General features: G+C 51.4%; 1 protein-coding gene across 2 annotated transcripts in view; it reads left to right on the top strand.

Annotated features, from left to right (window-relative positions):
• Nucleotides 1–16711, top strand: part of PLCG1 (phospholipase C gamma 1) — a 94714-nt gene that overhangs the window by 61824 nt on the left and 16179 nt on the right. For both annotated transcript variants that reach the window (XM_077832305.1, XM_077832304.1), the window contains exons 9-20: nucleotides 1007–1108; nucleotides 1887–2005; nucleotides 2775–2860; nucleotides 4102–4222; nucleotides 6800–6968; nucleotides 8817–8939; nucleotides 9821–9922; nucleotides 10938–11125; nucleotides 12250–12450; nucleotides 12960–13079; nucleotides 14288–14468; nucleotides 14908–14985. In XM_077832305.1, coding sequence (XP_077688431.1) covers nucleotides 1007–1108; nucleotides 1887–2005; nucleotides 2775–2860; nucleotides 4102–4222; nucleotides 6800–6968; nucleotides 8817–8939; nucleotides 9821–9922; nucleotides 10938–11125; nucleotides 12250–12450; nucleotides 12960–13079; nucleotides 14288–14468; nucleotides 14908–14985 — 1590 coding nt within the window. The remainder of the gene's footprint in view (nucleotides 1–1006; nucleotides 1109–1886; nucleotides 2006–2774; nucleotides 2861–4101; nucleotides 4223–6799; nucleotides 6969–8816; nucleotides 8940–9820; nucleotides 9923–10937; nucleotides 11126–12249; nucleotides 12451–12959; nucleotides 13080–14287; nucleotides 14469–14907; nucleotides 14986–16711) is intronic.

Genomic DNA, 16711 nt, shown 5'->3' with positions numbered 1-16711 from the left:
GAAGAGCACTGACCATCTTAAGAAGGCATCTCACCTGGCCATCCTGGTCTGGGAACAGGGGAAAGTAGTGGGGGCAGATCCTAGTCAAATACTTGGGGAACGTGGAGGTTCCGTGATGGAGGTGGGGTGGGGAGAAGAGGGTTTGGTCTGGTCCCTTAGATCATGACTGTTAGATCAGTCCAAAGGGTTAAGGTAGCAGAAGCAGTGCTTGTCTCTACCTGTCTGCTCAGGAGAGTGGTTGTGACGGCCAGCAGAGTCTGACAGGCAATTGATTGATTTTTATCGCTGACTTTTCTTTTTAAAGTGCATCTTCTAAAGCAGAAAGCTAACGCATGTGCTGTGTATTTTGCAGACTGTGCAACCTCTCTCTATTTAGGTTCATAAATGGCACCCACCACTGTACTATTGCCCTCATTAATGCAATCGTGCAAATTAGACTTCATGCTCAGGGGCCCTGGCAGTTAGAGCACACACTGGAGAACCTAGCTGACTGCAGTAGCCATGTACCGGCATTGTTGATGCAGGTTGTAACTCCAGTGAGAATACTGAATATTTCATAGCATGGAGCTCCCCCCTTGCAGCAACCCCGTGTGTGCCTTCCTGGCTGACCTAATGAAAGATGCTGATGTGCCAGGAGAGAAATTGACAAAAAGGAGCCAGGTTGGCTTCTGTTGCCTGGCACCTCCCTCCACAACCTGGGTCTGTCTGGGTGGGGAGCGTTTTTCAGTAGCAGAGGACAGCATGAGCAGACAGGAATATATCTGAAATCATAAAAATCATAAGATCTAATTAACAATGGGGAGAGTTTCTTGGGTTGAGTTCGCTATTAGTTTACTTGATTCGTATTAACAATTCAATTCCCAGTCCTGGATCCTTTTCCTTTGAGACCCCTTTTTAATTTAAATCAGCAAATTAAATGAACTCAATGTGCTTTTTAAATGGAAGCTTCTGAAAATGTTCATTTCACACAAAGCAAAACTCTTCCTCCCCGTCCCTGTGTTTGCAGGAACTCTGGGCTACAGACACCCTCCAGGTTCAGGAGTTCATGTTTAACTTTCTGAGAGACCCACTGAGAGAGATTGAAGAGCCTTATTTCTCTCTGGATGAGGTGAGGCTCCGAGGAAACTATTGGTATTAAAAATGGGGTTGAGGGGGACTCAGAATAAGGTATGGGGCAGCTCAGTCAGTTGATCTAGTGTTCTTCATAGGGAGTGTGCCCTAACCTTTATCATGTGTAATGCTGCTTGAAGGGTCTGAGTTTCTCTTACATAGCATTGCTGTATGTGGTCATCCCGATGAATAGTTAGCACTCGATTGTCACCATGTTGCATGAGAGAATTTAAATGCCCCAATTCCCTGTGATTGGGACCAAACATTGGGCATTTGAACTTCCCACCAGAATGCTCCATGGGGCTCTGTCTGGTTGTGCTGACCTTGCAAGGTTAGGAAGACCCTTTGGGGTAGAGAATTATTTGTTTAATTGAATTATTTGGTGATTATTAATAATAATCATGCCACATAATATAGTCTATTAGTTGACAGAGATTAAATAAGGTGTTATGTCCCTTGCTGTGTGTAGATATGTTTAAAGTCCCACAGCACTGAGACCTTAAACAATCAACTCCCATCCCCGTCTGCCCATTAATTTCACTGGGGTTAGAGCAGGCCCTTTATCACTTTGCTGCCACTGGAGTCAATGGGCAGACTGCCATTGGCTTCACTGGGGCCAGGTATGGCCTGCACTGCATTAGGAACTGTCCCGGCCCTTGTGACTACGTGGGCTGAGGGTGGGGATGATCTGGCTTGCGTCTGCATCTGCGTCAGTTACAAGCCATGAAGTAAAATCCTTATTGTCCTTTGACGTCTTTTTGTTCCTTCTTGGGCAGATTCTCACCTTCCTCTTCTCCAAAGAGAACAGCATCTGGAACTCGCAGCTGGACGCAGTGTGCGCGGAGAACATGAACAACCCCCTCTCCCATTACTGGATCTCCTCCTCACATAACACGTAAGGACGGGGGAGAGGAGTCTCTCCCCAGCCCTCATGCGTCCATGCTTGCAGGCCTCCCGCTCCATTACGCAGTACTGAAATTCTCCCTTTCGTGCCAACCCCTGTGGCATGACGATTCCCTGGGTGTTTCAGTCTGTGGCCCTGTTCGTCAGAGACACCTCCCCAGTACTCCAGGCCTCCCCACTGCTAGATTCCGGTGGTGTTTCGTTCTGTGCATGGGCAGGAGCACCTCTGCGCTGGCTGCAGTCTGAGAGCATGGGCTGTTGTCCTATTGCTTTATTTACCATCCGCATTATCGACCTCCCCCGCCTCTCCAATGGGTTATAAGAAAAAGCCTGCAAGGGTGAGATCGACTGCTTGAAATGCTGCGGTGTGGAAAACCCTCTTAGAACCATGGAAACGGAACGTCCTCCTGCTGGCAAATGCTGATGGTGCTTTGTGTGGCTCACGGAGTGGAAGGCAGCTTGGGTTTGCTTCCCCGTCTGTTCAGTCACAGGTGCCATCAGCAGGAAAGGGCACAGCTCTGCAGACTGAGTTTGCAGCCCAGCAGGACTGAGGGTGGGTAGATCTGAACCATTCCTGTGGGTAGCACGAGAGACGGGATGGGTAGAAGAGGACAGTGTCTCTGTCGTATTCTAGCAGCACGAAGCCAGGTTGTGGCTTGCACCGGTCCTGCTCACTCCTATGATGTCCCATGCAGAGCTCTCCGTGTTCTCTTCCGTGGTGAATTACTTTATTTTGATGGCGTGTTTCTTTTGCGTGGAAGGTACCTGACGGGGGATCAGTTCTCCAGTGAGTCCTCCTTGGAAGCCTACGCGCGCTGCCTGCGTATGGGATGCCGCTGCATTGAGTGTGAGTACCTAGCAGGGGTTGGCTCCTGTTTTTCAGCACTGGCCATGAATTTTGTGCTGCCCTCATCTGAGGCCCGTGGTTCTTTTTGTGAAATGGGGCCTGCTGTGCCGTGAGTGAGCCAGCGCCTTTAGAAAGTGTGTGCCCTCGGGGGCTGTCCCGTGGGCCGTTTTTGGCAGGCATGGCCCCATCTTTCTATCCTGCTCCACGCCATGCCTGGCCTGTGGGTCACAGCCCACCCCTCTTTCCTGGGACCAAATAGCAACAGTGGGGATAGAGCTACCACCCACCTGAACCTTGTCCTAATGCCACAGCCTGGCACTCTGGGGCAGATTTTTAAAGGCATATAGGCTCCTAACTCCCTTTGGCAGTCAGTGGGAGTTAGGCACCTCCCTGCCTTTACCAGTCTGGCCTGTCATCTCTTCACATGCTTATGCTGTATTCCAGAAGGCAGCCTGCTGCAGTGGTTAGAACAGGGGAGTGGGAGGCAGAGTTCATTTTAAAAAACCCAATTGTATTTTCACAACAAATGTTAACAAAGCTGTTTCTTTTGGAATTTTTCACAGAAAATTCCGCATTTTTCTTTTAATTGAAATTTTTTTTCTAAATGAAACTGTTTTCAGTGAGGATCTTGATTGTCAGCAAATCGAACATTTAGTGAAAATTACACTTGTTTCTATGGAATATATTTTGATTTCAACCAAACCATTTTTAACTCAAAGATCTTCAGTCGAAAAATTTCAAGCAGCTCCATCAGGTGACCTGAAGTCTAATCTCCCTCCGACACTGACTGGCTGTGTGAGTGGGGGCAAGTCACATCATGGCTCCATGCCTCAGTTTCCCCATCTGTAAGATGAAGAGATTCACTTTCTTGGTTGTTATGAGACTCAGTCCATGGAAGTAGATAGAGAGCTATGAGATCTTTGCATGGAAGGTGCCACTGAAATGCTGTTAGCACTGTTATTGTCCTGGCATGCTGCATTTTGACACTCTTGCAATACCCGGCATAATGCTATGGTTGCATGTGCCCTCGCACTGAAAGGGTTAAGGAGATTTTGTTTGTTGAACCGTCTTGTACTTGTTAAAGTCATTGTTTTCTCAGAAAGATCCTTGATTTTCACCTCTCTCCTTTTCCCATCCAACATTGATTCCCCTGCAGAGCTAGCTTGGTTTGACCCGTTTTGCGCTGACGTCTTGTTTGCATCACTGAGTTTGGTTAAGTTTCCCATTGGGTTCTGTTTTAGTGGATTGCTGGGATGGCCCTGATGGGATGCCCGTGATTTACCATGGACACACCTTAACCACCAAAATCAAATTCTCTGACGTCTTGATGACCATCAAGGAACATGCCTTCATGACCTCTGAGTAAGTAGAACAGGTGTACAAAAGGCAGAATCTTCATGGGTCTGATCCTGATTCAACTAGGGTGAAACTCATGTTTGTGCAAAGGACACACCTGAAGCCTCCAAGCAGGGTTAAGTGAGCGTGAAGTGACCCATGCAGGCCTTTTGCTCCTCCTTCCCCCCCACCCCCCCAATGTGTTTAATTTGTTAGGTGCTGGGGCTCAAGCAATTTTTTTACTTTCATAACTGATGTGCCAAGCCTAGAGATGCTAAGGCTCAGCCCTGGCAAGCCCTGGCACAAATTAAGCACTGTTGCCCCCACTGCACAAGGGTGATTTCACCCGTAAAGAATGTCCTCATTTGGTCAACGTCTTGGGAGTTCTGTCCCTGGCTGTCTCATGGGATCACTTTGTGATGCTGAGCATGGTATTTATGCCTGAATTTTCAAATGTCAGTTAACTTTGGGTGCCCAACTGGAGACACTTTTGGTCCAGGTACTCAGAGGAGCTGTGAGCTCCCAGCTCTGGCTGAAGTCCGTAGGATTTATAAGTGCTTGGCATGCTCTAAATCTGGCGGGGGAGTGTTAACTGAGCACCTAGAATTAGTAACACTTCTGAAAATGTAGGGCCTAACTTCTCTCTAGGTTTGAACTTGCTGACTCTACTTGATAAGTCTGACTAGTGTCCTTGCTGATAAACAGGGCTCCTAGAAATCCATTTGCCATGGAAAAACACAGAAAAGCACAGAATTTGCGTTTTTACAGAGACTCTTTTTAGTTTTTTCATTTTGTGAAAGAGTAAAAACATATATTAACCATTGACTAAATCAGGGTCTCAAGCATGCGGCCTGCCAAGTAGCCTGCCCCCAGCCTACCTCCAGGCCAGGGGTGGGCAAACTAGAGCCCACGGGCCGCATCCGGCCCATGGGATTGCCCCCTGTGGCCCTGCAAGCCCCACGCCGCTCCCGGAAGCGGCCAGCACAACTATGTCCCTGCGGCCCGGGGAGGGATGGGGGGGCAGAAGGCTTCATGCGTTGCCATGGCTTCCAGGCACTGCCCCCTGCATCTCCCATTGGCTGGGAACGGGGAACCGTGGCCAATGGGAGCTTTGGGGGAGGTACCTGGAGGAGCGGCAACACAGCACACAGAGCCCTGTGGCCACCTCCCCCCGCCCCTGCCGGGCCGCAGGGATATGGTTCCAGCCCCTTCCTGGAGCGGAGCGGCGCAGGGGCCAGGGCAGGCAGGGAGCCTGCCCTGGCCCCGGTGTGCACTGCTGCCACCCCAGAGTCCGAACCCCTCCTGCACCCCAACCCCATGCTCTGAGCCCCCTCCTGCACCCTGAACCCCTCCTGCACCCCGCACCCCAACCCCCTGCCGCACCCTGCACCCCTCCTGCACCCTCCTGCATGCACCCTCCTGCATGTAGCAAGGCTGTAGATTACATTAGAAGGCAGACAGTTGTAGAGCACCTGGAAAGCAGGAAACATAAACTGAATGAAAAGAAACGAAAACAAGATGCTGAAACAGCAGGGCCACTAATAGCAGTAAAGAAACAATGCACTGTGTCTGGATCATTGTATTAATTGTATTTTATTATAATGATTGATGGCACTGGTAGACTTCGAACTTGCTTAAAAGTTGTAAACATGTCAATAAAATGTTGTGTTCAACTGATACCTATGTATATTGTGGCTAAGGAAACTAAAGTTTAGAGTTACATTTTTAATTGTGGAAAAATGCGGAGTTTTATGGTTTTTATTGGAGAATTTTGTTTTTTTATCACTGAAAACTAGGATCTCTGCAGATGAATGTGTCCACTGTGCAGGGACTAAATGTAATTTCTCTGGTAGCCTGGGATTTTCTGGGACAAGTGATGCTTATAGCCTTAGTTAGTGTCCTCTGATGTTGCAGCCAAGGGCTTATTTTCCCCTTTGTACTCATCATGTACAACTTTGTTCCGTGATGGTTTTTGTGTGACCCTCATGCACACATGGACAGTACACCAATGATCAGACACTGAAGTTCTTCTTGCTAAACTGGTACAGCAACAACTCTGACTATGGGCTCCTGTCCTACCAATGGCACAGATGTGATTGTTTCTCCACAAGAGGGCCCTGGTCAGCAGGAGGCACCAAAGAGCCTGCTTGTGTTGTGTATTATAAATACATTCACCATATTGGTAGTCTGTTTGGTTCCTACATGAAAGTCATTGTCCTTCTCTGTGTTGGTGGGGAGGAAAATTTTTGTTAGCTTAAACTCAACTGGGCAGCATCCTGCAGTTTTTTGGTAGGTGTCTCTGTTCCCGCTCTCAGCCCAGTCCTGAATTGCAGTGTACAGACGGACTCTACTGGGCCAAGGGGCAGAAAACTTCTGTTCATCTTGCTGGGGATTAGAGTGAAATCTATAATGTCCAGGGGATGAAAAGGAAGCTGAAACCAGACTGTGTGGAGAGTAACTTGTAGAGTTGTCTAGTTGGCAACTAGGAAATTCCTGCAAGTTGGTGCTAGTAGTTAATGCATGCAGTTACAGAATGTTGACCGTCCCCTGGTCACCACTCTGTTATTTAACCCCTTTGTTCCCTCCTGCTTTTCCACCTACCAGATATCCCGTCATCCTGTCCATTGAAGATCATTGCAGTATTGCACAGCAGAGGAACATGGCTCAGAATTTTAAGAAGGTTTTTGGGGACATGCTCTTGACCAAGCCGGTGGATATATCTGCTGACGGGCTCCCCTCTCCGAACCAGCTGAAGAGGAAGATTCTCATTAAGGTAAAATTTTCCTTGTGGCTGGTATCTCAAATGCAAAGGAAAGTAGGGGATGGGGGTGGGATCAAAGGCACGCTTACCTAGGCATTGGAAGGGCTCATCAGTGATTTGAACCTTAAAGGGACAGTGCATGTTGATTTTATTTGGGCCCATTTCCCAAGAAGGTTGGATTAGATTGGTTTTTCCTAGAGGCGCTAGAAAAGATCCAATCTGGATCCAGATACTAATTTCCCCAAAGTTCAGGGTGCTTTGGATTCAGGAGTTTTTTTTCCCCCTTGTCTCCAATGATCTGGTATTTGTACCGTGGGTCTCCTTGATCTGCTTCACTGTCTGGTTACCATGGCACCTTGCGCTGGCAGAGAATGCTTTCTACTCCGCTGGAAATGCAGGATGCTCTAAGGTGGGGAGGGGGCATGAAACTGAAAACTAAACAGAATCGGGGAGAGCCTCTAACTCCTCTATCTTATTGCCCCCTGGAGGCCACCCGGGAAATGGATAGAGACTGTTGTTTTTAAATATCCTGTGGGACTGAATTAGGGAATTCAGATCCCTGCTCTGAAATTCAAGTAACCTCCAGACAGAATCTCCTTCTGTAGTTTTTTGGAGTCATTTCTTTAGAACCTCAGTGGTTTAATTCTAACCCACTGGTGAGTGTGTGTTACAGATCTCCAGGGGTGCTAAGCCACAGAGGAATCTACAGAGCTTTAGAACTGGCTGTGGCCAGCTCATGTTTTAAGGTCTGGAGGGTCTCTGGTTCAATCCCTGGCATGTTGGCCAAGATGGTACTGTCACATAATCTCTATTATAGATTCTAAAGGACTCTTCCCAGAGCCACCATACATCTGGTAGGGACTGAGACTGGAAACTCTTAGGGACAAGGCCTGGTTTTGCTATGTGTTTGTGGAGCCCCTAGCACAATGGAGTTCTGGTCTATGACTGAGTCTCCTTGGCACCACCGCAGTACAAAGTGCCCAGTGGGGTTTTTGACATCACTGAATTTCTTGACCCTTCTCTGCAGCGTGGAGGGAGACCTTTTATCCATAATTATGATCTAGAGAAGGGGTGAGCAAACTTTTTGGCCCAAGGGCCACATCGGCATTGCGAAACTGTATGGCGGGCTGGGTAGGGAAGCCTGTGCCCCGCCAAAGAGCCTGGTTCCCCCCCCCCCCCCAGAACCTCCGAGCCATCCAACGCTCCTTGTCCCCTGACCACCCCCTCCCGGGACCCCAGCCCCTAACCACCCCGGGGACCCCACCCCTTATCCAACCGCCCCGACCCCTGACTGCCCTGACCCCTATCCACACCCCCACCCCTAACTGCCCCCCAGGACCCCACCCCCTATCCAACCCCCACTGCTCCCTGTCCCCTGACTGCCCTGAACCCTATCCACACCCCCACCCCTATCCAATGCCCCCTCTCCCCTGGCTGCCCCCCTTCCCAGAACCTCCCCCATCCAACCGCCCCCTGCTCCCTGTCCCCTGACTGCCCCCCAGGACCCGTTGCCCCTTATCATTACCTCCCCCCTTACCATGCTGCTCAGAGCAGCAAAGCCTCTTCACCTGGCCAGAGCCAGCCACGTTGCCTGGCAGGAGCAGTGAGCCAGAGCGCTGGTGTCGCGTCACGCTGAGGCTGCAGGGGAGGGGGACAGTGTGGGAGGGGCCGGGAGCTCAGGGGCTGGGCAGGACGGTCCTGCAGGCTGTAGTTTGCCCGCCTCTGATCTAGAGGGTACCCCTGGCAATAGAGCTGAAGAACGTTAAGGTCGCTCAGATCGGGGCATAAACAGGTGAACAATGTCTCTTCTGGGGCCGCTGCTTCCTCTAGGGTATTTGATCCAAGTGTCTCATTCTGCAGCACAAGAAGCTGGCGGAGGGCAGTGCTTATGAAGAGTTGCCAACATCTGTAATGTATTCGGAGAACGATATCAGCAACTCCATAAAGAACGGGATCCTCTACCTGGAAGATCCCATCAATCATGTATGTTTCTTTCTGCGGCTGCCACCTCATCCACTTCCTTCAGGTTACTTAGAGATTGTTTGCTGGGGATGATCAGCCAATCTGAGCTTGTAAACTAATGATAACTCTGCTGGGAAAATCATTAGCATGTGCATGGTAGGGAACCATCCTGCCTGGGTTTTCTCACTCCTCTGATTATGTGACACTGAATGTGCCTCATTTAATAGATCAGGTTCCATTACTGCAGTGAGTTATAAATTAAGTCCAGAATTTTCAGACCTGGGTGCATCTAAATCCATATTCAGGAACCTGACTAAACAGCCTGATTCTTATGGGTCTGAGCACTTCTGTTGTTTCAGTTTTACTGTGTGCTTTTGACGGCCTTTTCTCCAGTCAGTTTCCCTGGTTTTTTGTATAGATCTTTCACACGCATGTTTTGAAAAGGAGGGAAGTGCAAGGGTGAAACAACAGGAATTGCCTGGGTGACTCCGGGTCTAGTGTGGAACCTGAATCTACTCTGAACGTTGGTTTTTTAACTAGATTTCCAGTTGACCGTATCCCGTTAAAGTGTGCTGGGGAGTTCTCAGTCTGATCCCGCATGAGCATCAGTTTGCATCACCAAGCTACCCACGCTTTGATGCTGTTGTTGCTCAAGAGTATCTCTTGAGCTGAATTAGCAGGGTGTAGTTGAGCTGGTGGTGTCTTGGAAGCTTGTCTGGCTTGTACCTTTTATCAGTGCCATTGATCATTGTCTTACATGAGCCTTAAAATTCACCAATCACCTTCCCTCACTACCCCCCCAACCCCACCAACTACAGGGCTGAAAATCCATCCAAAGGTATAAGGTCTGCTGGGTGCTGTTTGGATGAATTCCCTGTACAGATCTTTCTTTTTCCCTACAGGAATGGAATCCGCACTACTTTGTCCTGACCAGCAGCAAGATCTATTACTCTGAGGAGACGACCGGCCACCAGGGAAATGAGGATGAAGAGGAACCAAAGGAGGTGAGGGAGATGCTTTCAAAGGGGTTGCCTATGCTCAGAGCCCCTAGAAAACCTCCATTTCATGGACTGCCCAGAAGTCGTGAAATTAGCCCAATACCGTGACTTTTCCGGCAGCAGGGAAGTGGAAGCGGAAGCAGGCAGCCACACAGCCCGGTCTCGTGCTCGGTGCGGCGCGTAGTGCATGGCAGCGTCATGTCGGAGTAGCTGTGCAAGGGAGGACTCAGCGGTTGGTTTCACGAGAGGCACAGTTGCCAGTGCAACCACCGCCGCTTGGCACACAAGCAGCCGTGGCCTCGGCAGGCATCCACACGTGCCGATCTCACGCTCGGTGCAGCTCGTAGCCTTCGTTCCACGCTGCAGCATTGCAGGCTACTGTGCCTCGGAAAAACCCAGCCCTGGAGCCCGCCCACGCCGAAACTGCTGCTCCAACATGACACTGCCCTGTGCTCTGAACAACACCAAGCAAGAGATCAGATGCCCGCTTCTGCATCCCCACTGTTGGAAATATCGCAGCAGTGCGGGGGCGACTCAGGGGCTGTGCAAGTTCTGTGAAATTGACTGCTTTACCCATGATGCTACCATGAATTTCTCCCCTCCCCCCGCCCCCCCAAAAAATGTCCTTGATTTTCTCAGGGCCTTGCGTATACTAAGTGGCCTGATTGTCTGAGAAGCTGATCTGAGCATTGATTTTAGCAGTGCTCAGAACCTCTGAAAATCAGGCTATTGCTTTACCCCTCTGTGCCTCAGTTTCCCTATCTGTACAATGAGGTTAATGACGTTTATGCAACCCTGGGGATGGTCTGGGCCCTGGGACATTCTACGCTGAACAGTTATGGATGTAAATAACTGGAGTCCCAAGGGATTTATTTTAGTGGGAAGGGGAAGGGAGTTCAAACACTCATGGTCCATAGCTGAAGGCCCTCTGCCTCTGAGAACAGCAGGCCCCTTCCACAGTGGGCTCAGCTGAAGTGCTGGTGCTCAGTGAAGTGGGAGATGTATCTCTGCCCCCTGCCAGGTGAGCAACAGCACTGAACTTCACTCTACTGAGAAGTGGTTTCATGGCAAGCTGGGGGCCGGGCGTGATGGGCGCCACATAGCAGAGAGGCTGCTGATGGAGTACTGCATAGAGACAGGTGCCCCTGACGGGTCTTTCCTAGTACGAGAGAGTGAAACCTTCGTAGGAGACTACACCCTCTCTTTCTGGTAAGGATTTGCAGCGCCTTTCACCAGCTCTGAAGTAGCCTTAATCCGTGATCCCTTATCAGTACCTCTAACTTCTGTGTCAAGATTCCTGGGTTCAATTCCTTCTCTGCCACTGATGTGCAGTGTAACCTGAAGCAAGTTACTTGACTTCTCAGGGCCTCAGTTTCTCTACCTGGGATGCAAAAATGGAAATCCAGAGTAGAACTTGTGGTTATTTTGTCTCTGTATTTGGCACTGGTACGACTCCTTCTGGAATACTGTGTCCATTCTGGTGTCCACAATTCAAGAAGGATGTTGATAAATTGGAGAAGGTTCAGAAAAGAGCCCTGAGAATTATTAGAGGATTCGAAAACATGCCTTATAGTGAGCGACTCCAGGAGCTCAATCTGCTTACCTTAACAAGGAAGGTTAAGAGGTGACTTGATCACAGTCTTGAAGTACCTACTTGGGGAGCAGGCATTTAATAATGGACTCTCCAGTCCAGCAGAGGAAGGTCTAACACGATCCACTATCTGGAAGTTGAAGCTAGACAAATTCAGACTGGAAATAAGGTGTAAGTTTTTAACAGTGAGAGTAACTAACCACTTGGAACAGTTTACCAAGGGTGGTGGTAGATTCTCCATCACTGGCAATTTTTAAATCAAACTGGATGTTTTTCTAAAAGATCTGCACTAGGAATTATGGTGAGGCAGATCTCTGGCCTGTGCGATACATAAATTACAATTATGAATAACGTGCCCCAGAAGATGATCCTTCCTAACTCAGGTAGTAAGCCATCGGCTTATGTCTTTAAGCATGTTGGATTTCCTCTTCCATGTGCTGCTGACCTCTTTGGTATGGGTGTACATTGATCACGCCTTTGTCCTGTTTAATGTAATCCCTGGACCAAGGTGGGCCATGCATCCTAGATTTCTTTACTGCTGGTGTCCAGTTTAGCTGGGCCATAGTCTTACAGAAATGACCAGCTAGCGATTAGCTTGAGCCAGTCACATGATGGCATCTTGCCCAATCAGTTTGCATTAGGGAATGGCTCTCTCCCTGTCTGCCCAGAGTCCTCACTCAGGTTGGATGCTGGGGCAGGCAGTCAAGAGCAAGCGTCTCTCTCTCTCCTTGTTCTGACCCAGGCGCAATGGGAAAGTGCAGCATTGCCGCATCCATTCCCGGCAGGATGCCGGCAGCCCCAAGTTCTTCCTGACCGACAACCTGGTGTTCGACAGCCTCTATGACCTCATCACCCATTACCAGCAGGTGCCTCTGAGGTGCAACGAGTTCGAGATGAAGCTGACTGAGCCGGTGCCGCAGACCAACGCCCACGAGAGCAAAGAGTGAGCGCAGAGGGGCTGGGGGAGTTCCTAACCACGTGGCTGCTCGGTGATCTCCTAGCGCGCTCCCCTCTCCACTTCACTTTGGCCCTGTTGTGCCCCCCCCCGGTGCTGGAGCATGAGGCAGTGCTCTGCGTGGTATCTGCAGCCTGCTATCCTGCCCTTCTGACCCTGAGCCATGTGGCATTTGGGGGTAGAGGGCAGGGATGATGCTTTGTAGGATGCCTCCCGCTTGCCACGGTTACCGGACCGATCTGTCCTACTTCTGTGCTCCTTTCATCCCCAGGCTGTCTCTGCTGAGGGGGTGAGATGGCCCTTAATCACTACAGATACTGTCCCTCTCTCCACCTCCTGTCCGTGTCACGCGCTCCCACGTGAACAGAGAAACCGCCACCAGTGGATTTGGTTACATTGCGTCATGAGAGGGACCTCGCCCTAGATTGATTCTGGGGCTCAGTCGGATGTGTCTGGGACACGAGCACTCACTCACGTCATGGTGTCTTTACCCAAAGGTGGTACCACGCCAACCTCACCCGGGCCCAGGCCGAGCACATGCTGATGAGGGTGTCACGGGACGGAGCCTTCCTAGTGCGCAAGAGGAGCGAGCCCAACTCCTATGCGATCTCGTTCCGGTAAGCTCCCGGGCTGGAAAGTGGGCGTGCGCATCTGTGCGCTCGTGGATGCATCCGTCCGTCTGTCTCATGGGGAAGGTTTTGTTTATGCCCTGGCCTTCAGCACTCAGGACTGATGCTGCTATGAGAGGGTTGTGTTGCTTTGGGTTTGGCTTGGGAATCTCCACCGCGACGCACCGTTTGCTCTCTCAAGCGCCTTCACTTTTCCTCTGTGTGGCCCCTTCCTTGCGCCCCTCCCTCGGCGTGTCGCCAGGTGTGGGGGAAATCCTCGCCCGCTCGTGCTTAGTGCACTATAAACCCCTTTAAATTGCCGGCGAGTTTGCATTAAGGGAGCCGTTTGTCTGGTCAGGGAGGTGTTCCTGCCGAAAGTTGAGCCCATGCAGATCCTCCGAGATATTCAGGTGCCTACTTCCCATTGATTTCAGTGGGAGACAGGTGCCTAACTGTCTTTTGAGGATCTGCACCGTAGTTCCTCTGCATTTGCTGTGATGAAGCGCTGCATTTGATAAGGGCCGTCAGGGTCCCTGTGTCCCTAATAGCTGTGCTAGTTCATGCAGACGGTTGGGCCACTGGATTCTGCAGCACCAAGCAGGGGAGGCCCAAATCCCTTCCCTCTGTCCCAATAGCCATTCCTGCTCAACCCTCACCTTGCAGGGAAGAAGAACCAGGCCTGCTGGCGCAGCGTTTAGACACAGGTGGCTCACGAAGCTGCCCTGTTCTGGGGATGTTCACCCCAGTTGCCTGCCATGTCGGGGGGTGGTTCTCCAGCTCTTGTCCCTGTGTTGTCTCATTAACGGGTGCAGCCTTCAGGATCGGTGGGATCATGCTTTAACTATCAGGGGGTTTCATAGTGGCTCGGCTTCATTGCAAGCTTTAGACACATCCCTGAGTTTGTGTCACCCTCTTCTGACCTGTGGTGGTGCTGCATATGCCATTCTAGTGCTTCGCTCAGATCTCCCCTCGCTCAGGGAGATGGGCATCTAGCTCCACAGCGATTCCTGGGTGGTCTGGGGTGGCTCGCCTCTTCCCTCACTACTGGTGCTAGTGTTCTCTGCTCAGCAGTGCTGCTGGGTAGTCAGGGTGGCCCCAGGCATGGATGGAAGGGGTGAGGGTTGGGCTGGGGATCTCATTCTCCCAAGTGGCTGCCTGGGAAGGGGGTTTCTCTGGCTGTTTGCCAAGCAGCGTTTCCGGTCGTCTCGGCCTGGCAGGGCGGAAGGGAAGATCAAGCACTGCCGAGTGCTGCAGGAGGGCCAGACCGTGCTCCTGGGCAACTCCGAGTTCGACAGCCTGGTGGATCTGATCAGCTACTACGAGAAGCACCCGCTGTACCGCAAGATGAAGCTGAGGTACCCCATCAACGAGGAGACACTGGAGAAGATTGGGACGGCGGTGAGCGCGAGGCAGGCCTGCTAACGGGTCAGGGGAGGAAGGGACTCAGCCCATCTGGAGCGAGGGCTTGGCTCTGATGGCCTGGTCTGGAGCCATTTGCCTGCCTCTGGCCATATGGAGGTTGAGCGAGTGTGTGGTACCTGCACAGCCAAATTAGCAAGAGGACCTGGGATCCCCCCACCCTATACCTTGGGTACGCACAGCCTGATGTGCAGCCCCAGAGCTCTCGTGGGCTTCAGCGAGGTTTGTGGGTGCTCAGCACCTCAGACCCTCTGGTCAGCACGTGAGTTTAGACAGGGTCTGTTTCCTACGCGCCAGAGCCCTTCTGCACCTCTAGCGTCTGTGGCCCTTTTCCGTGGTAGTAGCAAGAAAAGGGGCTAGTTCTCCCCGCAGCAGATGCTTGGTTTCAAGTGACAGCGTATGTGCTTTTGTTTTATAGGAGCCAGACTATGGAGCCCTTTATGAAGGACGCCATCCGGGATTCTACGTAGAGGCCAATCCCATGCCAACCTTCAAGGTATTCTCTTGCTGTTTGTCTTTACAGGTCGATTTTAATGGCCTGCTTGCCCAGCTCTGCCCCTGGGGCTTTCAGGCTTGCCCCACCATCCAGCTCTGCTCTTGGGCTCCCCCTCACCCCCAGTTCTGCCCCCCATCTCCCATCACTGCCATTCTGCTTGCTCCTGGGGCTGCCCCCGCTGCCAGAGGCCAGACCTTTGCTGAGGGGAAAAGAGGAGTTTCTGGTGGCTGGAAGGCTGGGCTGCGTGAAGACGCTTTGGAGGACCTGACCCACTGCCCTGCTGTCAGGAACCTCCTTCTCCTCCATCCCCAACGCCTGCTGCCTAGACAGGAGTCCGTGCTGCTGTGCCTGGTTCCTGGCCCCTCTGTTGCTCTCAGAGAGGGGGAGGGGGAGGGCGGGGGTGTTCCTGGCTTCGTCCCAGCCCGTCGCTAGAGTGCGTGTGTGTGGGTTTGGTCCAGTTCTAAGGTCGGGTCTGTTATTGTATCGCCGAGAAAGTCGGCCGAGCGTGGTTCCCTCAGCGCGCGTCCCCGTGGCATCTCATGGGTCTCTTCATCTGTCCTGCAGCCTTCGTGCAAAAGTGCAATGTGATCAAATAGCCCCCGGCGGCAGCGCTGGCTCCGGGGACTGCAGTGCTTTTGGCCCTCCCTGTGTTTCAGAGGGCTGCCTCTGAGATCTCCGGGAGGGCACTTCAGTCCCCACCAGTCGAGCTCCCAAGAGAGGGCAGAATCTGCTTTTCTCCTGGTGATCAGAACAGGGTGCCTGGGTTCAAATGATCTGCTCTGACTCCCCCTGCTGGCAGCTTCTGGAGGGGCATGATCTCCCACTGGCTGTTGTTGCATATTGTGGATTCCACTTCATAACAGTCCTGATGTTCATATTAGCAACTTCCAGTTAATGGCAACATTTTGGCTGGGAACCTCATTATTAATGGGGTTCGAATATTGGCAACAGGCATGCCGCTTACTAGCAACTTTGTTTCTTTTTAAGAAAAGCCCTGGCTGCAGACAGGGAAGGAATTGCTGGAATGCGCCTTCTCTGTCTGCAGCCCTTGAAACCGGCCTGCACACAGGGACTGCACAGGAGGTGAGGGGCTGGGTGGCAGGGCAGTAGCTGGAAGGGGGCTGCAGCCCAGTTGCCGGGACTGCATGGTCTGTCTATGCTCTTCAGGCTGCACCTTGCTGGGGGACTGCATGCAGGGAAGGAAGTGCTGGGACTAGCAGAGCCCCAGCCTCTGGAGAGCTCAGGAAGAGGTACGGTGCAGCCTAACGGCCCCCCAGTGCCCCCCTTCCTGCTGCTGTCCTGCCAGCAGGCAGGGCTGCAGCCAGGAAAGGCACCTCCCAGCATTTCCTTCCCTGGCTCCTGCCTCATGCACCTGCCTTCCGCTCATTAGCAACTGCCAGATAATGGCAACTTTTTGTGGGCAACCCAGGGGGATGCTAATAAGTGGAATCTCCTGTATTTCTTTTCATGGGGTTCCTAGCAGTAAGAGGAAAGAAACAAACCACACGTTGGGTTCCTGTTTTGTTTCTTTTTTTAAAATCTGTGTGCGAGTTTGTATCATTTGTGTCTCGTCTGCAAAGCACAGTTGCAAGGGCTGAGTGCAAACTGCATTATTATGTGCGTTGTGGGCCACTGCCTGTCTGACCATTTGACCGTGTAAATGTCCATTTGCACGTGATGTCTCCTGATCTGATTGTGCAGGGAGACTAAGTGCCCAATTGCGAAC

Source organism: Eretmochelys imbricata, chromosome 13 (genome assembly GCF_965152235.1).
Source record: "Eretmochelys imbricata isolate rEreImb1 chromosome 13, rEreImb1.hap1, whole genome shotgun sequence".
NCBI classification, from domain to species: Eukaryota; Metazoa; Chordata; order Testudines; family Cheloniidae; genus Eretmochelys; species Eretmochelys imbricata.
The sequence above is the reverse complement of the archived record's forward strand: the minus strand, read 5'-3'. Positions and strand labels throughout refer to the sequence as shown.